General features: G+C 37.1%; 2 protein-coding genes across 2 annotated transcripts in view; both read left to right on the top strand.

Annotated features, from left to right (window-relative positions):
• The window catches only part of LOC117343527 (ras-like GTP-binding protein rhoA), a 31535-nt gene extending 16633 nt beyond the window's left edge, over positions 1 to 14902 (top strand). Inside the window, exons 2-5 of the mRNA XM_033905908.1 lie at positions 1448 to 1538; positions 11335 to 11444; positions 11765 to 11899; positions 12233 to 14902. Coding sequence (XP_033761799.1) covers positions 1448 to 1538; positions 11335 to 11444; positions 11765 to 11899; positions 12233 to 12478 — 582 coding nt within the window. The 3' untranslated portion in view covers positions 12479 to 14902. The remainder of the gene's footprint in view (positions 1 to 1447; positions 1539 to 11334; positions 11445 to 11764; positions 11900 to 12232) is intronic.
• A 7085-nt stretch (positions 14903 to 21987) lies between these two features.
• LOC117343417 (transformation/transcription domain-associated protein-like) overlaps positions 21988 to 26827 on the top strand; it is a 153703-nt gene continuing 148863 nt past the window's right edge. Inside the window, exons 1-8 of the mRNA XM_033905759.1 lie at positions 21988 to 22080; positions 23435 to 23548; positions 24201 to 24268; positions 24652 to 24762; positions 24919 to 25023; positions 25566 to 25649; positions 25888 to 26082; positions 26496 to 26662. Coding sequence (XP_033761650.1) covers positions 23452 to 23548; positions 24201 to 24268; positions 24652 to 24762; positions 24919 to 25023; positions 25566 to 25649; positions 25888 to 26082; positions 26496 to 26662 — 827 coding nt within the window. The 5' untranslated portion in view covers positions 21988 to 22080; positions 23435 to 23451. The remainder of the gene's footprint in view (positions 22081 to 23434; positions 23549 to 24200; positions 24269 to 24651; positions 24763 to 24918; positions 25024 to 25565; positions 25650 to 25887; positions 26083 to 26495; positions 26663 to 26827) is intronic.

Genomic DNA, 26827 nt, shown 5'->3' with positions numbered 1-26827 from the left:
CCCACCTCAAAGATACTCGCACAAAGATTTCAGTATGTGTTGGTTCAAGGTTCGGGGAACGTCAGAGTGTCGTTCATATACCGACCCTTGTACCACGGACGTTCTGCGACCCGGTATCGTCAGCTTAAACCCTAGTCAACATATATCGAGTTGGCGACATGTTCGTATAAATATAAAAAAAATAAGCATTGATGAAAGCATACATGCTTATTCATCAACTTGTCTCGAGATGTTAGAAATTTGAATAATTAAACAAAAATATACTTAAATAGCTTCATTTTTTTGTATGACTGAGCTAAATTCGGCTTGCTCTCTTACAAAACTCCCCCGCCGAGATATACGCGACAACTTATCGTCCCCGGCATGAAAGACGGCAATTGTATTAAATGTATATATATATACACGGGTTGAGGGTATTACATACACATCATATGTAGATTTAAAGTTACACCTGACAGCTCAGAAAATGTGCAATATCATGTGAATGAATTGTTACACATATTGCAATCAATCTGGTTCACGTGACGTACTCAAGGTAGACTACAGCGGAATTTTATTAATATTTTCTTACGACCATACATAAGTTAAACTCCGATATTAATGGGTATGCGAGGCTCCCGTGTTCCTTTCAGACCGTGTTACAGTACCTTCACCAACTAACAATACCAATGGTACCTGTTACCTCTGTCCTTTCAGACCGTGTTACAGTACCTTCACCAACTAACAATACCAATGGTACCTGTTACCTCTGTCCTTTCAGACCGTGTTACAGTACCTTCACCAACTAACAATACCAATGGTACCTGTTACCTCTGCCCTTTCAGACCGTGTTACAGTACCTTCACCAACTAACAATACCAATGGGACCTGTTACCTCTGTCGCCTTCTATTGTTATTCAACGATACCCAAAACTTAATCTGTTAAAAGGAAAATTGTTTATTTATTCCTGTAGTGTTCAACAACCATTGTTAAAACCGGGCTCAGTAGCCAGGGATAACTCCATGTCACATGGTACGGTAATCCGTAGCCCCGCCAAACTCCATGTCACATGGTACGGTAATCCGTAGCCCTGCCAAACTCCATGTCACATGGTACGGTAATCCGTAGCCCCGCCACCAATCAAAATGTCCGATCTGTTCTCGGGGACCCAAGAATTGTTTCGGAAAAGGTGTTTTGGACCTCTTCAAATTTTTACCGAAAGTTAATATACAGTAACACCCTAAAAGGTCTGAAAAGGTCCTTTTGCGTGCTAGGGTCCTACACAATGACAACAAATTACCGGGTCCCCGTGGTCGAGATGTGTCCCCGTGGTCGAGATGTGTGGTCCATATCATTGAAATTCTATAGTTAATAGACTACAAAGTTTCTAGACAAATTGTTTGATACACATTTTATATGGATGTTATATTTTGTATTTATATGGATGTTATATTTTGTATTTTTCAGAAATACACACCGACGGGTTTCGACACATACACAGCAACATACCACGTGTCCGACACGTACAAAATACAGATGTCAATATGGGACACTTCAGGTAAGTACAGGTGACATTCATAACACCCCATGATACATCGTAACAACAACCCTTGATACACCGGAAGTCAGAAAACCTGGGAGAGAATAGTATTGTAACGATAGACTGGACTACTTGTATGTTGCTCTCCGCAAGGCTGCGCTCATTAATACTTATTGTAATTCGGAAGCAAATGGGGAAAAAAAAGCTAGTATATTATAACGACGGTATATATAAAGGTTCACTTAATTAACCGGAAGTTAGAAAGTCCTGGGATGGAATTGTAATCAGATTACTGATTCTGTGCAGACCAAAAGATCAAAGGCGGCGCGTAGGTGGTGAAAAGTTGTACAAAGATGAGGTTCACGGAGAAAACAAAATTTCCATGTCCATGCATGTTTCATGAATTCATCTAGCAGACAGTTAAGTCGATGCGGGTTCGATTGGATTTCGGTGAAGGTGTGCGGGCTTTTATTACAACAGAAGCAAACATGCTTTGTAAATATTGAAGTTATTCATATGATAGGATAATATTTCCCTCTCATATCGGGGCGTCCGAAAGCCGACATTTTGAGAAATTGCTTCATGCTGGTATCGATTTGTTGCACATGCAATACACCAGCAATGATGTTAGCACGGAACTACAGCGTGATATTTTTTTTTATTTTATTTAATAGTTTTGTTACTGTAGACGAACATAACGACCAAGCCTGTCGAAGCCCGAGTGCTCGTTATTTGTCATTTGTTATTTTTTACATAATATTTAGTATTACTCATTATCATTGTATCATCAGAGCTCTGCACGGTTGAAAAGGAAATGGGCTCCACATGGAGATTGAGGAAACATTTCCCGGCAATTCTGTCCCTGTTGTTAATAATTTAATATAACGCATCATTTTGATCATGGAAATAAGTATAACGTGAAAACTGTTTAACTACTTAGCGAGGAGGATTTGTATGTCGCCACTCCAATGCTATTTACTTAATTCCTGATTAGGTGACAGTAAAACGTAATTCCTGATCATGTGACAATAAAGTATAGAGATTGACATTGGTGGTTTATCTGTACAATTTCAATTGTATATTAACTGAAACGTGGGACGGTGATGATAGCCACTTAGTGAAATACGAAACTAGGGCTCGTCAACCGGAAGTTCCCTCATGTTGTCTTTCTAGTGTTTTTGCTCCGCTCTCTCGAGTTTTGATGATAAAACTGTTACTATTTTTTTGTGCTGTTTACACGTGACAAGCTTTACACTGGTGGTGTTTTCTGAAGTGCCCAGCTGCAAGACAGCCTCGTTATCGTTAGAACGTGCATCTCATGCACATTACAGACAGTCTGGGATAAATATAGCGTTTTAGACAGCCTGTGATATCAGAGCTCAGCGGGGAACCACACATAGATATATATGTGTATGGCTGGGACTACTTTATTTATAATGCTATCTTCTGACTTTGTACGAGATATACGGGTTCAATGAATTGGCAAATATTTTAACTTCGTTGCAAGTTTCGATTTTTTTTCTTATTCTTCCGCCCCAATCAATGTTTTCAGTGTTGTCGTGTGTCAAACGTCATATCCGGTTAACGAGCACAAATTACTGATACCGTGGGTTTAATGCAAATAATCAATAATGTGTCAGAACTTTGAAAACTCCCGAAGCAATGACAAAATTTAACTGTATTAGATTGCGATTGTACAATGTGTCTCTCGATAATGAGTCTAATTTATACACAAGACACATATCTAGGCTGTTGTCGTGTTACAGTTCATTATTATTTTAAATGTCGCGGCCGAAATGATTAGATTCTAAAATCTGCTTACCAGTATCGTTTCGTAAACTCGAAGAAAGCATTGATCATTATAAACGATAGGCGAGGTTACTTCGGCATAGGTTGATAGTGAGCGGAACTGGCAGATTTTGTCTTTGTACGAATTTGCGTCAGTCCGTATCTGACTGTATACTGCCATTCCACTCCCAAGATAAGATAGGCCAACATGTTTGCTCGTGCTAAGCCCTGGAAATTCAATGTAGAACGAAAAACGTCAGTTTTGACAATATCATCCAATTTGTCACCTCGCATACACACTTTTCGTCAGCAGCACGGAAAAAAAAAAATATCCACCATAGTTAACTCTCTCATGCTGGGTGGTCACTCGGGGGATACGTCCAAACCTGCCTCTCAATGTAATGGCGATTGTTTCGCTAAGTTAAAGAGATAAAAAGATAATTTTGCAAACATCACAAACGTACCCGAATACCTAACAAAGCTGGAAATTGGAGAAATTGATGCTGATTTTTACTGCGATGTCTTAATTCGTATTTTTACCGAATCAAGATAAAATATATTTAGCTGGGTTTATAAAAGGCTAATATTTTAGACGGATTGTCAAACCTCGGCGATCACGGTCATCTCTATAGCTATCACTGAACTGTTGACGGAGGACGATTTGCCAGCTTATTTTTTCAACGAGACTTGGCGATACTGTGTTCATTTTATTTCACTCCAGTGCACCTGAGGGTGGTGATTTGTCTTGCAGAACGAACAGAACAATGAGCCCGATAATAGTATTACTCGCTGATTAGAAGTATTTCGGTGAAACATGAACTGCGCCGTACTGTTTCGCTCTGGTGCAGACCTTTTATTTCGCAAGTGGCACTTTTCCACAGCAGTTTTCTATATTACATATGGTCCATAACAGAGGTAAAGAGGTCGCCATATGAAACAAATTTGAATGTCCACATCTCGGTTGTACGTTTTGGCACAGAACTTGTAAATGTGTATGGTTTCTCTCAAGTACAGCAAACACATTTTCACCTTGCATTCGCTCTCGACCGAGACGGCATAGGCCAGTCAAAGGTTGCCAGACGGTAACAACGGAAAAACGGAATCGGGTACGGAAATATAAATAATTTGATTTATATCACCGTCGGAAATTGGCGGGAATTGCCGGAGAATTCCAGAATTTGGCTGAAAATATCAAGTCGATGACGTATGTCGTAACATTGACCATAAAGGATTGAATTTATTATAACGACAGAAAATTTCAATGTTCAACACTATCGATTTCTAAAGTCATATATTAAGTTTCAGATGTTCTTGTAACCACGTGGTGTTGATGCGCGCCAGTGAAATCACTCCATAGTAATAGGCACGTGAATTACGTGTAAGCATGTGTGACCGAATTTGATACTAGTAACAGCATTCCTTCAGACTTTTTTCCCACGACGGAAGGGGATGGGGAGGGGAGTTATGGAACTCGCGGTTAGAGATAAGGTTTGTTTTGGTGGGGAAGCCGTGGGGTGTTGACGTAGGGAAATATTTGGTCGATTTTCTACAGGCTTAATAAATACAAACAGGAAATCTGGCACGAGTGGATAAACTATTTATATGTATATTTTGAAGGAATTTATATTATAATAACATGATTATAGAAAGGGATTTAAAACCACATTTTAATTAACACATAAACTGGTTGTACAAAGATGATAATTGGAGTGTTCACCTCTGTCTGTATAAGAGAGGAGCAGATCGAATGTTTTATGAGGAAATATAGTTATACTTACAATACTTATTACTTTACATGTACCTCTGTCTGTATGAGAGACAAACAAGTCGAATATTTACGAGGAAATACAATTATTACACTAACGAAAATACAATCAATTCACATGTACCTCTGTCTGTATGAGAGAAAAACAAGTCGAATATTTACGACGGAAGTACAATTATTATACTAACAATACTTATTACTTTACATACTAAATTAGATGACACCCACTCAATTCCGGGATTATGTCGTGGAGGCATTTATAGACTTTGCGGTTTCTCGAAATATTTCGAGGTTGGTCTCCTTTCAATAGACTTGTGTATTTAGGATAGGTCAGATGACCAGTGCTCTGATCAAATCATAATTGCAAATTTAAAAGGCAATCTTTATTTTGGGGAGATACCGAGGATGGACGAGTAATCCCATGCATGTTCTGACATTTAAAGATTTTACTGGTGACACGCCTTTATTTATTGAATGAGTCGTTTACATGATAAATCTTGCACGTGATAATGGACAGACCTTCACGAACCCCGTATATTAATCAGGCGGCGTACCATTACGTATTTTATAACATGTCCTCATAAAGTTTTAATGTCAGTTATAGTTCAGTCATTCAAGGAAACAGCTTTGGCAACTTAAAGAACAAAATGCAAATAAACAACGAAAACAACAGTTTCGGTTTAGGATTCCTGTTGTGAGAATCTGACGCGAACCGATGTTTAAAGCTTTATATACTGGAATTAATACCGTATCTCTACGTCAGCTAGTAACAAGTACTTTTGTAAGTGAGCCGTTCAGTAAACAATCAACTATTCAACACGTTGTGTAATTCAGCGTCTCGCGAGAAGGGAGCGTTTCCGGATCGCTTTGTCCGCGTACGACTCGGGTTTTGTTGACGACCGACCCATGACTGTGGGGTTCACGCGTGTTCTCCGAGGGGGTGAGGAGCGCATGATCGGAACGGACTGACTTGGTTTTGTCCTATGGTGATAAGATCCTCGCTAGGTCTGTGAAATGGCCGACCTTTTGTCTCTACATGTTTGGGTGTGACACTCGATCCGCTGATTTTAACGATTAAGAAACGTCTACCAGAGCAAAAAATACAACAATCTATTCATAAAATTCTGACTGAACTTTGGAATATAAAACCAACCAAAAAGCACACAGATGGCCTGTACTCGTTATGTAAACATCACAGCGGATAGACAGACCGATTACCATTGTAATATTACCAATTATAAATGCTAGGCAAGTTCCCCTCCCCCTGAACCATCGATACATGTCCCTAGTGATCCCTTTCATCCGCACACACGGGATCTACATACAATAATGAAAGCAACTCGTCTCAATTCCTTGAAGCGGTAACCAGAAAAGTAAAGGGCTCATTTAAAGATGTATGTTGTAGAAGTTTATAGGGAAATGGCTAAGTATCAGTTTGATAACTTGTGCCCAATTACCTTGTATTTACAAAAATACTAATAGAATATGTTTGAATCAAAAAGTAAATGTCTGATTGCAAAATATGATTATTGCCGCGTCGTCCCTCGTGATTTTACACGATTATAGTATATAAACCGGACGAGTGTATACCCGATTAACCGGACGGAATGACCTTTTAATAGATCTGCACTAGATACCGCCACGGGTAGATGTACCTAATAAGATAGGACGAAAGGTAAACATGGTGTCGCTACAGTAAACAGGCACCGAGCCGTGTGGGAAGGAATTAGAGGTTCAGACAGGGCAAACCCGGTCACCAGGAATCTGGCTATTCGACGGTACACATGTGATATTATATTCAAAGTTCAAACAAGGAAATAAAAACGTGCGAGTATGTATAAATTACAAGATTTACTGTTAAATTACAAGTTTTAATGTAAAGGTACAAGTTTTACTGTTAAGTTACAAGCTTTACAGTTAAATTGCAAGTTTTACTGTTATTGCAAGTTTTACTGTTAAATTACAGGTTTCAAGTTTAACTGTTAAATCAGTTTATTACCTGAGGCGGTTATAACCATTTTAGACTCATTGTTCTAGACGTTAAAACACCTGACTTGTGTAATTAGATTTTAAATGGCTGGATGAAATATCACTCGCCTTTACTGAAGGTGAGGGGGAGTTATACATCCATATTCAGTAGGTGTAAAACGTACAGGTGTAAATCGTACAGGTGTAAGACCGTATTAGGAAGGCCCAACCAGTCAACGTCCTGGTAGTTCGGTCAGTATAGGATAGTAGGATAATAAATCAGATTATATTTGAAAACCAACTGGATTAACGCCTGTAAATGATTCGATTTCAGTATAACATTTTAAGTACGCATATCATTTAAACCACGTAAAACATAAAAGTATATCAGATGATTTGTCCAGCTGCTATGTAGGACCTTTTGTATATTGCCGTAGGACAGCACCAACCAGCTTCAGTCCATAAATGTCGTCAACAGGACGCCACACCCTGCCCTGGTAGTGTTATTGGAAACAAAGTAAATGATTGCCCCAATCTTCATAACAGTTGAAGTAATATTTTACAAATAACATTTAGTTTGCCTAGTTGTGACTATATTATATAATTAGCATGGGCTGTATGAATGGCACGCGTCGGTTCCACTTGGTATTTGTCAGTGGAGGTATACCGACCTAATGGGACTCGTGCTCCTTAGGGAGTATTATGATGATATGCACGCGCTATTCTGGGAATGCGTGGCATTCTTGCATGCATGCCGTCATGGCCGTCATGGCTGCCATGTCTCGTCCTAATGCGACAGATACGTGTATTTTACGCGAGAATTACAGGTACCGCTTTGAGCGTATTGGCGCGTGCGGGACGCTCCTTTGATAAATTCCTTTATCTTGTTCTGTTGAAGTAATTGAAATGTTTTAAGATGAGCTACACAAAAGTTTATGTCGAATATAACGAAAAACTTCCGGTATGCGCAGTGCCTGTTATTATCCAGACTGGAAGTCTGCGCTGTTTTTATTCGGTCGAGACAAAACAGAGGACATGGTTGTTGCTATTTCCCATTGAATGTATTCATAAACCTATGCACATGTAAACATTGCAGGAGATCTTGTACCACCCTCGGGACTCTCACCTGGAGGTCAAGGTCATACCTATGGTTACTGTAAAACACGAAATGTTCGCATGCTTAGATTTGAAAAATATTTTATTATAATGATGATGGCGTAGACGTTTCATGTACACAATACGATAATCATACTGCGGTAAGCGTCTATGTAAGTGACAGTATAGGATGGCTATCATTGAGGAGAGACGTCTTGCCAGACAGTTGAATCAGTGCTTACACACGTGGGAGACAGCACGTACAGAATACCTATTACAAATGAGTGATGTCTCCGATCGCGACTTTCCCTAATTGACAACTTTACATGGTGCACTCGATCACCTCATTGTAAGATTTCCCGTCATACGTCTGACGGTGAAAATGGCGCTGAATGTCTGTCGTCTGCGTTGCATTTACAGTTTTTCACTATCGAGTAAGATTTCCAAATCTGAAGGAAAAAAATGGAAGTGGTTTTACTGAGTTTCGATTATGCAGTCTAAGCGTTTGTTGAGTTCGTTTGATCACCACACACAGGTCTGACGTAATTTCGCTAGCACAGAAACACTTGATTACATTGCTTGTGTACCTCGCCAAAAACAACAGAATTTCGAGGTACAGATTAAAAAGTTGCCAGCTTGAACCTGTCCATTGGCGATATCAGATTTAAGTTTACCTCATGTTTTGTAATTCTTTTGTTTTTGACTCTCTATATAAATAAACTGGTCGCTTGTTAGCTACTGACACGCGAGTCTAATCCAGACCGTTTTTTGATGATTGGTACATCTGCCCTTAGAACAGATACTTCTTCTAATCAGAAATAATTACAGATGACATGTGCTATCGTAGAACTCGGCATGTTACCGGAAACAGAGACTGGGGCATTGGCAGGGTGGGCTGGGTCTGGGTCGAGAGGGGGTGTGCGCCATACCGGAAATAGCAGCCAGGCCAGGGGCCGAGAGAAGCATGGCAGACACGTCTGTTCATCAAAGGGACTCGTCTGGCACGCATGCGCTGAAGATCTGTGAGCATGTGATAAGTACATCTCGGCAAGTCTGCGATTGTCATTGTGACAATCCATAAAAATGATGATGTATTAGAAGAGCCCTCCACCTTGAAGTTGATTCAGTACAGACACGGGTCACGGAGCGGCTGAGGCTGATCTCCATGTCTGGAGAGGGCCGGGGGGGGGGGGGGGGGGGGGGGGGGGGGGATACAGACGCGCACGTGTGTAACAGCTTTACACAGCTTTAGATTCACAACTACGACTTCGAAAACTCCAAATTAGATATAATACTATGTTTCTAGTGATACTTCTTGTATTTGTATTTTATTTGAGTATTGTTACCAGAACCAGATAAAATTAGACTTGGTTACGACGGCGACGGATCTGCAATGAGCGAAGTACTATTCTAATTTATAGAAATCATTGAAGACCGTATACAGTACAGCTAGCGATGACATTTTTTGTCTGGTGTCTAGTACTCAATACACGTCTACCAGTGGCAATCACTCAGCCATGACTGCCAAGTAAAAGGTGTGGCTCTGTTCTCACCAAGCCTTACGACATTATGAATGGAATATTTGACACTAATCACGCTCAAAGCATTGAACTTAATAGCTCCCACATCCGGATAACCGTGTATTATGATCTGAGATTAAAATAGGATTTGTATAATGTTTAAAAGGTGTTAAATTATTCATATGCATTTTTAAAATCATGTGAATCTCGGGTGCTTTGTACTGTAGCATGATTTAGAAGCGAGGTATGCTGGAATGTTGTCAGCACAAATCACCGTGACGGGTATACGATGTGTATGTTTTATTGAAAAGTTTAACATTATTAATTCAGTTTCATTTGATGTAATTAAATTTTGTTTTATAAATTTGAAAACAATATGCGTTTGGAAAAGTAAATGTATAAAAAGTTAAATCATTATCAATAATGATATCCTTGCAAATTTAAACCGAACCCAGACCGACGATTGTGATGAGTGAACAGTTGATATTGCCTTGTTAATAAACTGTTTTCGTAAAATAAAATATTTATAGATGAAAAAAACATTAAAAGTTTGAATAAACATGGATCAAAATCGCTACATGTAGACAGCATACCGTTCATCAAGTCTGCTCAAACATATCCTACTTATACCGTTAAACCCGGAATGGCTATGTCAATCTAATACTCCCTGTAGACCCCCACTTTCCGGAATCATCAATAAATACCTATTGAGGATACCATCACCTCTGGTTTCCTGTTCCCATCTCATTCTCTCATTTCAATTGTTTCTATAGCCTCGCTTTCAATGCACTCATCTAGTTGAGAGTATTTGCCGAACTGTAAGATAACACCGAACTCCCGCCATACTCTTGGACCACGGGGAGCCAACGAATGTCTCCCCGTCTCAGATTCTACATTTAAAATTTAATTATCGTTAAAAGCTCTTCGGTACTGAACAGTTGGATAATTTAGTCTGACGCTAGGAACCGGCATAATCAGTATCGAACACGTAACGGAAAAACAAAATACGACGATTTGGAGAGGACATCTTTGTAACTCGAACGCGAGTAATTACGTACTGTAATCTATACGGTATTCATATTTCATAAGGACAGGAAGAACCTTTGGCTTTAAGCTTTGATGATGTAATTATCCACAATCGACAAGTTTGGTAATTCCCTTAAGTGAGATTGATTTCGCAATCGTAACTACATTTAAACAACAACTTATCTTTTCAACATTTTAGAGTTACGGGAAGTCGAAACGTGACAAATAGGGCTTAAAATGTCGTCTTTAAAAGTTCAAGGACTCGATATCCTGAGAAAATCGCTGAAGCACCGTGACATTTGTTACAAAAATACCCATTTGGTCGTTAGAATTAAAGTTTAAAGCGTTAGTAAAGCCGACGAGAAGACAGATCTGTTTCATATCTGGCCCTAGAAACATCAATATTCCTTACCGTCAGGGAATTTCTTAAGTTTGAATTTTACATATGAAAGTATTGCAGAATTAAAGGGAACTTCCTGAAGGCTTTCTTTCCCCTTCTGAAATTTTAGTTAAGAAATTTTCTCAGTTGGGAACTTTGACTAAAACTGGCGCCTGTAAGAATATGGGTGTCGCTGACCATTAGAATAGCTGGGTCTTTTGGTTACCGGTCGTACACATTCCTAGAATTACCAAATCTGTTTATATTTTACAGGAGATAGCGGCTATGATCGGGTGCGTCCCCTATCCTACAGTGATGCAGACCTCATCCTTGTTTGTTTTTCCGTTGCTGAGCCTGACAGTATGGAATCTGTCGTTTCCAAGGTAATACAATATTGAAAGACATTTTGATTAATACAAATCCTGTAAATAGAAATTAATTTGATATATTTTAACTATAAACTTTATATAATTATCAACAATATCTTGTTTATCCGGGTGGAAGCGCGGAGTCTTACTGTGGGAGGAAACAGGATAATTTTTTCCGTGCTCGGACGGGTGCCACCCATACTTTTTCACATCCGGTGGAGGAATCAAACCTGTGTGGTATAACTCCACCATCTGACCACCCAAATGATATATTTGATTAAATATGCCATGAACTTTTTAAACTTTTGTTAAACGTGATGTTTTTGTGTTTACAGTGGTACGGGGAGGTACGGGAACATTGTCCTACTCAGCCTATTATCCTGGTCGGATGTAAGACAGATCTCAGGTCAGACACAGACTTCACGGCCAGACTCGCCCGCAAGAAACAGTCCATGGTAACCTACGACCAGGTATGTCAGTCGCAGCTTCAAACGCGTAAAAATAAAGAATATATTTCGTTGTGAGAAGTTTTCTGTATACCCAAATAAGGAATGACATTTCCCAAAATGTTTAAGGAAATAATTCAATTTTGATGTCCCCACTTGGGGATCACGACGTATCTGTATGGTAGACGTTAAAATAATCGTGATGTTGATCCATGACTTTAGTGATAATACCGTTCAGACTGCGTGTTTTTTGGAGATTTTATTTTCTGTGTAGATCTACATTTCATAATTTCTGCGATATGACACGGTCAAATTTGGGCAGATAAGTATTTAATTTGTTCACTTTTTTTATTCCAGGGTCTGAAGACAGCTAAACATATTGGTGCTCTAGTGTATTCAGAAACGTCATCCAAGACATCCCACAGGAGTGTGTGTGACGTAGTCGAAGTAGCCGCTCTCTCTTCCGCCGGAAATAAAAGTACCGCAGAAGCGACAAACTTCAGACGTCAGCGGTCATTTATCAGACGAAAGCGCTTCAGTGGCATTGGTGAAGCGAAGGTTCATCTACGGAAGGAGGCGGCCAAGAGTTGTGTTGTCATGTGAACTTTGACCTTTTTTTGTCTCATATCAAGTTGTTATACAAGTGTTGTGATATTTTTATTTATCCGCGAGTATAGTGATAATGCTAGACTTAGCCAAAGCAATGTTTGCTCAATATGGAGACTAAGGAGAACAGATTGAGTCAGTGATAATATTGTGTTTGTGACAGAGTGCTGGTCTACGGAGTTATACGCAATGTTAGTATCAGTCAAATGGATCGACGATGCAAACTGGTGTCGTCATACATCAGTCAACAATGTCCTGGACAAATTTGGACAAAGGAGATTATAAAGAGTGAGATATCGTGAATTGTGTATGGTAAAAAGGAAGCTGTCAAAAAGACATTGTTAGAAGAAAACTTTGACAGACGGCTTCCGTGGACGATAGTAACACGATTTGATGATGACGTCATTTATGACGTCAGATAAATGTCCTGGTTAGTGAGATTGTGCGAGTCTCACATGGTGCCCAGTTATCTAGTCGTTAAAGAGACGGTTGACCTGCTCATTGTGCATTATATATATCGGATTGCACGTGCGTTATATGTCTGTTTCGTTCGCTTCCGGTTCATCATGTTGCTATGGTGACGACCGAGCCTAACCAGACCACAGACTGGCTATATACACCACTTGTGTTTTCCGTGTAATTTATTTATATTTATTGAGTTATGAAAGTGAGATCAGTGTGATGTGTATCGTCAGTGTATTACCAGACAACGTTTAATTCACCTTAGAGTATGTGTCTGTGCTAAATGACAACGCAGACCTGGTTTTCTGGTTGCTCAATAATCCAGAACAAAAGAGATTGATATACTGTAGTTGATAGTGCAAAAGAGTGTTAGTAGTGAGAACAGAGAGCGGAGTACATGTAGAGACGACCTATGTCAAAAGGAGATGAACTGTAGCTGTGTAGATAAACACTGTGTGGCATTCGGGCATCTTCGGGGTTTCTCGGTCTCTCCGGAAAGATCCGAGAGTGTCCGATTACTACCGGGTTTTAAGATTCGACCAAAGAGTTTCTTGCGCTTCATTGATTGAAAGATCGCTGGAAACCCAGGAGTAGGGTTCAATTCATTTCATGTATGCATATCACATGTTTAGTAACATACAACTTGCCAAAAATGATTTTTTTTTTAATTTTCTTTGCTAGAGTAGTATTAAGACTTGGATAACTGTCTCTTCTTATGTTTATCCATAAAAATGAAGTTTTACTTCAGCATAATACGTCATAGAATTGTAACATGGGTAAACTTCCCTTCGTTGTATGGTATGATAGATGTATAGTATACGGGTAACTCTACAGGAAGGATGAACTATTCAAGATTTTTGCCATTTGATCAATTACACACCAGTCCCATATACTTAGTACTGTCTGATGAAGCGTGCGAAACTGATGGCGTCCAACCGTAACGATAGGCAGATACATGGTAACACAACTACGGAACTCAGAGTGCATATTTATTCGGAGCTCTTTCGTCAAAATCGTTATTATATAATACAATACTGAAGATTGACTGGGTGTACAGTGAGTGAGAGTGATTCATTTAAGTCGTGTTTTGTTGTAATACAAATGTCTTTCATCCATTCTAACTGTTGTCTCCCGTTTTCCTGGGTAGAAATATAACACATCTCTCGTATGTATTTCCCCCAATCATCTGTGATTTCAGCCATAGCTGTATCAGATTGGATTACTTGCGTTAGTACCATTTTCCTCCGCTAGGATTCGCTCATAATTTAGAGTATTTCAGTGCGAAGCTGAGCGGGGGAAAGCTACCACAAGCGATCCAGGTTATAGCTATAGGCCTATATGTTTTTATCAATTACCCCGTGTTCCTGCTCACACGAAGGTATCGTTTTTATTGAATAAAAATAATGCTTTGCAACGCCATGCTTGAAATTAATTTACTACTAGTATAAGATTATGTGACATGATTTTTTGATGTCTTCCTATTCGGAAAATCATTAGTAAAATTTGGCTGATACGCCCCTTAATAGTGTTAGAAGGTGTGTTCTAAGCGATGTTTCTTATTTTACAAATTACAAAAATACACTTGATAGAGTTTGAGTCAGTCAGACTAATACAATGTACAAACATATCAATTACTTACATGTACTGTATCCCTCTTTTAGTGACCAAGTTGTCATGTTTGATTTAAAAAAAACTATTTTCAGATACTAAAGGGATATTTCAGCACTTGTCAGCTGGCTAATTTCCTTTATATACGATTTCTTTCTAATATTCGTGTTTTGGGGAGAGAACAGATATTTTACTTCCGTATAAGACTTAAATTGTCAGTGAAATGACGTGGAATGGAGCGAGTTTTTAGAGAGAGCGGTGAGGTATCCTGTGGGTACACTGTTATTCCAGATTTATAAACAAGACGATTTTGACAAGCAATGGACTAAATAAATTATATGGAAAAATGTATGTTTGTTTTTGTTTAACTTTTTGTCAGCGCGAATCGACATGAAACAGTTTGATCTTGCGAAGACTTTTGTGTTGATAAAGTATTTACCCTATCGTCGGCCAACCTCACGAGACCCGGGCGACCGTGTACATTTACTCTTTAACATGAAGGCAAAATATTTAAGGGAATTATGGTGATCGTGTCCTTATCAGTAACACCGTGTTAATGTACATGTGTATGTTTACCTAAGGAAACTCATCTGACGCGGGACATTGAGGTGGATACTCTTCATGACACTTAATATCAACAGAGAAGTAGTCTGTATCAAATAAAGCATCACAGGAAAAATAAGGTGAATGGTCGAATATGACAATAGCTAAACAAACGGTAAAACAGGACAATGTCAAATATGACAAAGCTAGAAACAAACGGTAAAACAGGACAATGTCGAATATGACAAAGCTAGAAACAAACGGTAAAACAGAACAATGTCGAATATGACAAAGCTAGAAACAAACGGTAAAATAGGACAATGTCGAATATGACAAAGCTAGAAACAAACGATGAAACAGGACAATGTCAAATATGACAATAGCTAGAAACAAACGGTGAAATAGGACAATGTCAAATATGACGATAGCTAGAAATAAACGGTGAAATAGGACAATTTCAAATATGACAAAAGCTAGAAACATGGTGAAATAGGACAATGTCAAATATGACAATAGCTAGAAATAAACGGTGAAATAGGACAATGTCAAATATGACAAAGCTAGAAACAAACGGTGAAATAGGACAATGTCAAATATGACGATAGCTAGAAATAAACGGTGAAATAGGACAATGTCAAATATGACAATAGCTAGAAACAAACGGTGAAATAGGACAATGTCAAATATGACGAATGCTAGAAATAAACGGTGAAATAGGACAATGTCGAATATGACAAAAGCTAGAAACAAACGGTGAAATAGGACAATGTCGAATATGACAAAAGCTAGAAACAAACGGTGAAATAGGACAATGTCAAATATGACGATAGCTAGAAATAAACGGTGAAATAGGACAATGTCGAATATGACAAAAGCTAGAAACAAACGGTGAAATAGGACAATGTCGAATATGACAATAGCTAGAAACAAACGGTGAAATAGGACAATGTCGAATATGACAAAAGTTAGAAACAAACGGTGAAATAGGACAATGTCAAATATGACAATAGCTAGAAACAAACGGTGAAATAGGACAATGTCGAATATGACAAAAGCTAAAACGGTAAAACAGGACAATGTCGAATATGATAAAAGCTAGAAACAAACGGTGAAATAGGACAATGTCAAATATGACAAAGCTAGAAACAAACGGTGAAATAGGACAATGTTGAATATGACGATAGCTAGAAATAAACGGTGAAATAGGACAATGTCGAATATGACAAAGCTAGAAACAAACGGTAAAACAGGACAATGTCAAATATGACAATAGCTAGAAACAAACGATGAAATAGGACAATGTCGAATATGACAATAGCTAGAAATAAACGGTGAAATAGGACAATGTCAAATATGACAAAGCTAGAAACAAACGATGAAATAGGACAATGTCAAATATGACAAAAGCTAGAAACAAACGGTAAAACAGGACAATGTCGAATATGACAATAGCTAGAAACAAACGGTAAAACAGGACAATGTCAAATATGACAAAGCTAGAAACAAACGATGAAATAGGACAATGTCAAATATGACAAAGCTAGAAACAAACGGTGAAATAGGACAATGTCAAATATGACAAAGCTAGAAACAAACGATGAAATAGGACAATGTCAAATATGACGATAGCTAGAAACAAACGATGAAATAGGACAATGTCGAATATGACGATAGCTAGAAACAAACGGTGAAATAGGACAATGTCGAATATGACAAAAGCTAGAAACATGGTGAAATAGGACAATGTCGAATATGACGATAGCCAGAAACAAACGGTGAAATAAGACAATGTCGAGAGAAAAGAACTATAAGAAGGCTTGGAGAAAAGACACCGAAATGGAAAGATGTAAAAACAATCGGTATATTGATTTGACCGACGAAACAATAGGTCAAGCAATGACTTCATACAGGGTACGATATCATTGACAAAAGATAAATTAATGACTTACATGGGTAAACAATAGTGTCTTGATATGAATACATAAGGACGTCAAACCGAGGTCATACAAATACTGACCTCTGCGTCGAAATAACACATTGATGTACATGTATACAGGACACATACCCGACGGGTCACAAAAGTTCAATCAACTACATGCTGATGTTCAAAGAATCAAACGAGATTATACGGGTTAAAACAATGAAGTCATACCATGCCAAACAATGTCATACAAGTCCGAATAACAGTATATCGACGTAATAAAATTGGATCAGTAGCGATTCTTCGACAAAAATTCCGAGGTCATACATGATGAGCAACATTATGTTGTGTAAACCATAACGTCATATATGGAAACAGCAATATGTTATGTACAAATGACGTTATGCAGTGTTAAACAATACCATATTGTGTACAAAATGACGTCATACATAAAAGCAACACCATGTTGTGTACACAATGCCGGTAAACATGGTCAAACAACACATGTTGTATACACAATGACGTTACACATGTAAACAACACCATGTTGTGTACACAATGACGTCACACAGAGTCAAACAACACCGTAATGTGTACACAATGACGTTATACAGAGTCAAACAACACCGTGTTGTGTACACAATGACGTCACACAGGGTCAAACAACACCGTGTTGTGTCAACAATGACGTCACACAGGGTCAAACAACACCATGTTGTGTAAACGTAAACAATTGCGTCACACAGGGTCAAACAACACATGTTGTGTACACAATGACGTCACACAGGGTCAAACAACACCATGTTGTGTAAACAATTGCGTCACACAGGGTCAAACAACACGATTCTGTGTACACAATGACGTCATAAAGGATCAAACAACAACATGTCTTGTACACAATGACGTCATACAAGGCCAAACAACACCATGATTACACAATGACGTCAAATATCAAAACAATCCTATGTTGTGGACACAATGACGTCATGCAGTGTCAAACAACACAATACTGTGTACACAGTGACGTCATGTTGGGTGAAACAACGCCATGTTGTGTACACACTGACGTCATAACAGGTTCAAACAATATTTGAATTCTTAAATTCATGTTGATGGCCTGAAAGCAATTTACTGTCTTATAGATGAGATACAACTGAATTCTTCACAACTTGTAAAATTTTGCATGGAACTGAAGTTAAGCTGATTGGCCGATAATTCGATGCTTTAGAATTGGAGCCTTTTTGGAGATGGGAGTGACGTTTGCTCTTTGTCAATCCTTTGGGAGATAACTCTCATCAAGTGATTCCTAAATATTATTTCAAGGGATTTTACTCTTACAAAGCAAGTCTCGGCGATGAACTTTGGATGAATGTTGTCTGGGCCACCTGCCTTGTTGGGATTTGTTGTTTTAATAGCTTTTATTACCAATTCTTCTGAAACATTGAAGTATCTAATGCATCACAGTCGTTTCTGTCTCGGAAGTCTGGAGTCGAGGTATGAAGACACTTTGAAAGTAAACATTGAATAACAACGGAGGCATCATTGTCGTTTGTTGTTATTTGACCGATGCGATGTTTGCTAGCTTAGTTGTTGTTATTTGACTAATGCGCGATGTTTGCTGTTTGTTGTTGTTTGTCTTTGTTTATCTTCGAACATGTTTCAAAAACAGCTTGGGTTTACTTTTTATTTTTTTTCTCGATGTTCTGACATTATGGTCCCAAGAGAGCTTTGGTGGGACAAGCATCAGCTGACACTTCCATCGATGGAGACATATCCAGGTCCACCATTTATTGGATTAAATTGAAGTTTTATTTCGAAGGTTGTATGCCATACATGTATACATGGATACAATACTAACGACATATAGTCAAATGCAACACAGAATGTAAAATATATTATAATATACAGTCATATGTGTTTCAAGAATGATTTCTCGTGACGAACACACAGAATATACTCCTATCATTACACTGATTTCAGGAACTTCGTGGGTTTACTGGTTCGTAGCGATAAGTTTGACTTTCCTTTCGTCATATTGTGACTATTGATGGCATCTACTTTAATTAAGAGCATAGTGTAGTTAGCGATTTTGTCTTTATATCCAAGTTGGTTTCTCCAGTTGTTCCATTGTTTTTTGTTGGCAATGACTACCATTAATGCTCTGATTCGATTATCAGGAACTTTGTCGAGGAGAAAAAGAACAAGTAAGAGTTACTCTCCGTTCACTCCTCATGCTCTGGTATGAGAGCGAATATCTCCATCGTCTTTTTTCCCTAACAAATTTATCCTCGTTTTTCCGGTGTTTTGATGATATGGGTTTTCCTCTATTCTTGATGTTTTCTCTATCACTCGCCTATAACTCTGTTATTTATTCATAAACATCTAGGAGCCACATTCAATTCTAAAGGCACATGGAGCAATCATATCCAAGATATTTATGAAAAAGGTTATAAAAGATTAAACATTTTAAGAATGCTCAAACATAAAATTGATAGGAACTCATTAATTACACTATACTGTTCATATGTTAGACCAATTTTAGAATATGCAGATGTTGTTTGGGATAATTGTACTACTGCAGAGTCGAAATTACTTGAATCAATTCAAATTGAAGCAATGAAAATTATAACTGGATTAAGAAGTGGAACATCTCATCATAAACTTTATATTGAAACTAATTTAGAACCACTTATCGAAAGACGTCGCAAACATAAACTTATCCTAATGTATAAAATATTGAATAAAATGACTCCTGAATATTTATTTGATAGTGTTAGACCCTATATTAATAATAATGCTCCACATCATAATCTCAGAAATCATAGATTCTTTAATATTCCTCGATGCAGAACAAACTTGTATGATAACAGCTACTTCATTGATGTCATGAACATTTGGAACTCTCTTGAAACAGACTTAACTAGTGCTCCTTCACTGAACATTTTTAAATCAAAATTGAATAGAAATAGACCTTTAAACACTGGTACTACTCATTTATTTAAACTATGGTCACCTAGAAAATTAAATATCACTCTTTGCCAATTAAGAAACTCTGCTAGCAACTTAAATTATCACAGATTAATATATCATCTAATTCCAAATTCAGCCTGTTCCTGTGGTTATTATTCTGAGGATCTAGAGCATTACTTCTTCTACTGTCCAAATTACAACCTTACAAGGCACTTTATACATGACATATTTATACAAGTTGGTTTTATAAATATTAACTTATTAACATGTGGTAACTATGAACTTTCACTTGATCTTAATAAATTTGTATTAAGTAATGTAGAAAGATTTATAACTAATTCGAGAAGGTTTTAATTCTCTTTTATTTCTCTTTGAATCAATTAATTATATAATATTTCATTGATATGTATGTATATCATTATACTTGTTCAATAAAATAATCTTCTTTCTCACCGTCAAGTAGGTGAAGCGCTCTTGCTTTACAAAGTCTTGTATAATTATCTATTTTCTATATATAATATATATAAATAAAAATATTTCCTGAACTTACGATACTTTTTAACTATAAATTATTCCATTAAACTATGAATGATTACTTAAATTATTACAATGATGTGTGTATGAGTGTATGTGCAAGTGTTTCAAATAACCCTAATTATATAGTTCTATTGTTCAATTTGTCAAGAAAAATTCTATCAATATTATTTTATCAAAATGTCATTTATGTGGGAGAAGACTGATATAGGCAAAGCCTGTTGTCAAATCCCTTTGTACTATAACATCTTGTATAATAAAATTTGTTGAAATGAAATGAACTCTGTTGATCGATACTTGATTTTTAGTGTAAAGTGTTTGGTTTGGTTTATTTTGTTTAACGTCCTGTTAACAGCCAGGGTCATTTAAGGGCGTGCCAGGTTATGGAGGTGGAGGAAAGCCGGAGTGCCCGGAGATAAACCGTCGACCTACGGTCAGTACCTGGCAACTGTCCCAATTGGGTTTCGAACTCGTAACTAGTGATGAAGTGTCGGGACATCTTAAGCACTCGGCAACCGCGGCCCCAAGTGTAGTATCTCTTCCTGTACAATAGTTTTAGTGTTCGTTTCTAAACCACTCACTCTGGATTCCAGAGCTGATATACGTTTGAAATTAGACTTTATATGTTCTTTCATAGAAGCTTAATTCCAAAGTCAGCACAAATGGTAATTATTCTAGTCTATCAGAAATACTTCCCTTTGTATCATTATATCAAGACATGACAGTCGATTTGGCAAGAGAATGATGATAATTTTTATTCATTGACATAACCTAATTTAATTTACATTTGAACATCTACAAAAAAATGTCCTCTGAATTCAATTATTGAATGCAGGGTTAAGTTTGGTAAATAAAAAAGTAATTGTTACGGTAAAATAGTTTTTGTTGTAATATAAGCAAACGGGATCTAAGTATCATAATCTACATATTTATTATATATCAATATACCTTTTTTACAAGCAGGTAACAAAACTTCACTTTGTTTTTTTCCCACTCTGTCTGATGTCATTTTCGTAACATTACAATGGAAAGTCTTAAGTATGACAGATTTACGTCCCCTGTTTTAATCGTCAACACACCTCAATTTTGAGGGGAGCTGAGGACAATATTCAAAATAATTTTACGTTTAATAAAGTTTTACTTGATAATTTGAGAGTTCTGTTATATGCGAAAGTAGTAGCACTCATTCAAATTGTATTGTATCGATAGGTATTAAATATATATTTGAAATCGAATCGTCAGTGGAAACTAATACATTTCTACGGCTACAAATATCCGGATATATTGTTTAACTTATCTTTTTATTATGTTTATATTATATACGATAAAACAAAGTCAACTTTTGTATCAACAAAGAACAGTGATTTTGTTAACACAATTATTTCAATTAAGTAAGTACATGGAAATAAGTAATTTATTTTTATTCCGTAATATTACATTTCAATTTCGTTCTGCGTATTAGAAAATCCAAAAACCAATATGGCGGATGGCGGTAGGGAGAAAAATTGAGATTGATATGTGCAAAATATCATGTTATAACACAACCAAATACATTTTGTTGGTAAGTATGTAGATTAAATATACAACCAAGAAAATATATATAGGTACTTATTGGCATTTTGAATCCTTCGTTAATGATTTTTGGATACATATTGGACAATGTGCGGGGGGGGGGGGGGGGGGGGGTGCTTTTTACTGACTTTTTGTGGCATTCATTGGTCATTCATTGATTGATATCGATGATTTGATAGTAAAAAGTAGGATAAATAATGCAGACTGTTTTGCACGATTCAGGCTTTGAATTCTGCTGAAATAAACATCAATTTTATGTGCAATTATCTGTTTAGGTTATTATATATAGAGAGCAAGGGTACGTAATTTCGCACAGTAGATCTACGTAAATTCGCACACCTGACGATTTTTTGTGTTTTTCCTCCAAGTGGTCGGGGACTGTGTTTTTTTGTTTATATGTTGACTAATGCCAACCTTTAGTGGAACATTTGCCGTTTTAAGTACATCTTTTGTGATTAAGTACGTTTTGAAAACAAATTTTAACTGATACGACTCTCTTCCGATAAAATTGATACCAGTTGTTGATCGACATGTGAATTTGCAAATATTTAAGGAAAATATCATTTGATCAGATTATAAACAAAACTTAATACAAATCCACCAAGTACTAATAACGGCTGACCTGCAGACACCCCATCACTTTCCACGCCTTGTTTACATTACCTCCATAGGGAGCGGTCATTATTTAACGCAAAAATGGCGATAAATTGACACTTTCCAATTTTACATTATTTTGTTTTTAAAGATTTTTTTAATCATGGCATTGGGCTTCATTTTAGTTTAGAATGTTGTTTGTCTACAAAATGGCTGAAAACTATATATATATATTTTTACCAACAAAATTAAAAAAGTTAGATGGGTGTGCAAAATTACGTTCCCGATCGTCTCCAAACCCAGCAATAAACACAAGTTAACAACAGCTCCCATGCACAGTGATACGTGTGCGCATACCAGGTGCACAATTGTATGTTACGAAGCATTTGTACATCTAACGATGTGAGGTATTCTTTCTTGACTTGAAATTGATTTGATGGAAATGTATTTAAAAACGTATCCCCACTCTATTACTAGACTCCAGTACAGTTTACTGAGTTACCTGAACTGATCTATATTTCAGGTTTTTGTCATTTCAGTGTCATTAACCATCATTTCATTATTTAATATAATAAGTATAACGATTAAATTTAAGAAATTAAATATACTCCCTAAATTTGTCTATCATCCGTCCATAGCAGTATATTGAAATGTATGCAATACTGACTGCGATTTTTTAACGATACCGGATAGTCACTGAAATACTCTACTTTGTATTTGTATATATGCTGTTTTTATGGTATCAATAGTGACCACACATACCAAGATGATGGTAGCTTCACCGCTGAGTCCGCATGATGCCTCGGCACAACTTACAACTTTTAAATCATATGTGGCGTTGATTGATGATCCGACACCGGGAAGTAAGTACTGTTCCTACCAATGGTATCCAGTCATAATAGTTACAGGTCTGTTTTTGTCAATCTGACAAACCAATGTAGAAAATATTTTCATGCCTACCTTTAAATGATTCTTGGCTGATTTCAAAAGAATGTCTTAGTCAGAATTCCTGAGACTCTCTATATATAGTCAAAGTAAAAACTTTTTAAAAGTTTAGAAAAAATGCACAGCATACGTACCTTTTTTCCTGATGTGATATAAGTCAAAACACATGTTTGCTTGGGCTGAAATTCGGAGTTTCATATAGATTATCCAACTCAAAGCAGAACTTTGCTCATTTAGTCAGTTTGATTCAGAGGTTTTTATATATCATTATATTTCATATCTTGTATATATGTGATATATGTGTTCTTAAAAGAATGGATTTGATGAAATACTATCACTTAATGAGTAAGTTTGCGACTGTTGGAATTTACATGATTATTGGTGGACAAGAACAGAATGATGACATAACCATTTGATCTGACTCCTGGTATCCCAGTCGAGACAGATGTGAAAGATGGAAAAAAGCTGATAAGATCTGACTGTTCATTGTCACGTAACAGTTGATCACAGTACTACTGGACAGCATAGAATAGCTTAGTCTTATCTTTCCTTGTAAATTTCTGTCATCAGTTGTGGAGAAAAAACTGAAAGCTGCACAAGAACTGAGTGAGAACTTTGAGGTCCGAGGCTTCTGGCAGGTATGTTACGTAATTTATTGAAACAAACCAATGTCTGCATACCGGACCCACTTAGTTGTTAATAGGGGCAGGGGATATTGACCCATAATCATTAACAATTTCAGATGTCAAATCACTATATCTCAGAATTCTGAAGGATCAAAATATGCTAAACAGACATGTCCCTTCAAAGTCAAATCTTGTTTGGGAGGTCAAAAACATACTCTCAAAGGTCTACTGGATGTCAGGGGGTCAAAGGGTCAGGAGGTCACGGGTTATATTACAGTTATCACTTTCTTCACCCATCTGGGAAAACTTGTATACAAGATATCTCATAAATTCCTGTTTTGATTAACAGAACAAGAAATATTTTGGGTTAAGGTTAATATAATCTGTTTTTTCAGAGTGTAGTGCTCTCCCCTCAGTACCCACAATTCCTAGCTGATGCCTTGCGAGTGTTCCTAAAGATCCTGGAGGAGGGAGAACCTCAGTTTATAGCAGAACAAAATATGCAGGTAACTAGACAAGGGAAATCATGTCATTCCTGAAAGGTTTTCCCCAGAGAAAAATCAGTCAATTTTATCTTATGTCTCTTTGATTCCATTTTCATGGTTGCTAATTCTGTGATGTACAGATTTGTGTAATTTATTTTATCATTTTCATTTTTACAGCAATTGAGAAAGTTATTACTGGAGATTATACACCGGATTCCCAGTAATGACCACCTGAAGAAGTTTGTACAGCAGATCCTGTCTCTCATGTTTAAACTTCTAAAGGTAATAGAACAGGTGTTCAGGCTACACCATAACATGCCTCCCTGTCACTCATGTTTAAACTTCTAAAGGTAACAAAACAGGTGTTCCGACCACACCATAACGTGCCTCCCTGTCTCTCATGTTTAAACTTCTAAAGGTAACAGAACAGAAGTTCAGGCCATACCATAACATGCCTCCTTATCCTTCTGTATAAAATCACCTTTGTCTGTCCTAATCTGACTTTGAACAATTATTATAGCTATTCCATATAAAATGTGATGATCTTTTTATAATATCTTACGTGTGATCCCCTAACTAGTGTAGACATTGTACATTATGGTAAAATCAAATTCGCATAGATCTTATAATAATATTGTGATGGAGAGAGCTAAACATCTCTCTATGTTTTCTTGTATGGTATTTTCAGATTAATATCTAGAAGTACAGAACAGTAATAGTCTTGTAGTTGCTAAGAATTACCACATACAGAGACTTTAAACTATTTTTCTTTTCTTTAACCGTGTTTTATGCTGAGATACAAAGAGTGATGTTTACTGTTGTAGATTGAGAATGAGGAGAATGTGTTGGTTTGTTTACGGATCATCATAGAACTTCACAAACAGTACCGTCCACAGATGAATGAAGAGGTAAATGACACAGGCCCTGAGGACCTTTTCAGTCGAGTTTTGAGATTTATATGTTATCATAAATATGCCTTAAGTCTATGAATCAAAAAAACTAAACAAATCAATTTTACTAGACTTTATCTCTTGAACTTGACCCACCTTTGTTGATTTACATTTCCAATATTTTTAATTAATGTTTATATAGAAAATTTGTTAAAGTCGAATATTTCATGTCAGTATATAATGTTGTTGTTTCCAGATCAAAGATTTCCTGACGTTCGTGAAGAGTATCTATAATGCGATCCCTAACCACCTGCCAAAGATCTTCGAGCCTCACAGTCAGGTGAAGGTGAAAGACGTAATGGAGATCAACGTTGACGCTCTTCTACAGGAAACGTTCACCGTCACCACCATCATGACTGATAAGAAAAATGCTGACAACCAAAACATTTCCGTGAGTTCACATCTAGTGTAACAAAAAGATCATATTTCTGGTTAGCTATGACAGCAAGGTGTCCTGTCTCTGTAGGTATTTGATCTGTAGTTATAATAACTGTTTATTTTCCAGTATAACATCATTCTCTGTACCTGTAACTGTAGATGTTTGGCCTGTAGTTATAATAACTGTTTATTTTCCAGTATAACATCATTCCCCGTGGTATCCTGTAGTTATAATAAGTGTGGTTTATTTTCCAGTATAACATCATTCCCCGAGGTATCCTGTAGTTACAATAAGTCTGGTTTATTTTCCAGTATAACATCATTCCCCGAGGTATCCTGTAGTTACAATAAGTCTGGTTTATTTTCCAGTATAACATCATTCCCCGAGGTATCCTGTAGTTATAATAAGTCTAGTTTATTTTCCAGTATAACATCATTCCCCGTGGTATCCTGTCACTAAAAGTACTGGCTGAGCTGCCCATTATCGTGGTACTGATGTACCAGCTGTACAAACAGAACGTCCATCAGGAGGTCGCAGACTTCATTCCTCTCATCATGAACACCATCATACTACAGCCTGCGAGCGTTCACAGGTATTATAACATCTTGTGTTCTATCAGTTGTGGGAATATCATTGTGACGTCATAATACATTTATTATGCTATTGAACATGACGTAATATTAGCTTTTATGCTTTGAAAAATTTGTCTACAATAATTAGTCATGGCTGTATAATTAGTGACTTTCAACATTCCGTC

Source organism: Pecten maximus, chromosome 15, assembly GCF_902652985.1.
Source record: "Pecten maximus chromosome 15, xPecMax1.1, whole genome shotgun sequence".
In the NCBI taxonomy this organism is placed as follows: Eukaryota; Metazoa; Mollusca; class Bivalvia; order Pectinida; family Pectinidae; genus Pecten; species Pecten maximus.
Note: the sequence above shows the minus strand (reverse complement) of the source record. Positions and strands in the feature narration are given on the sequence as shown.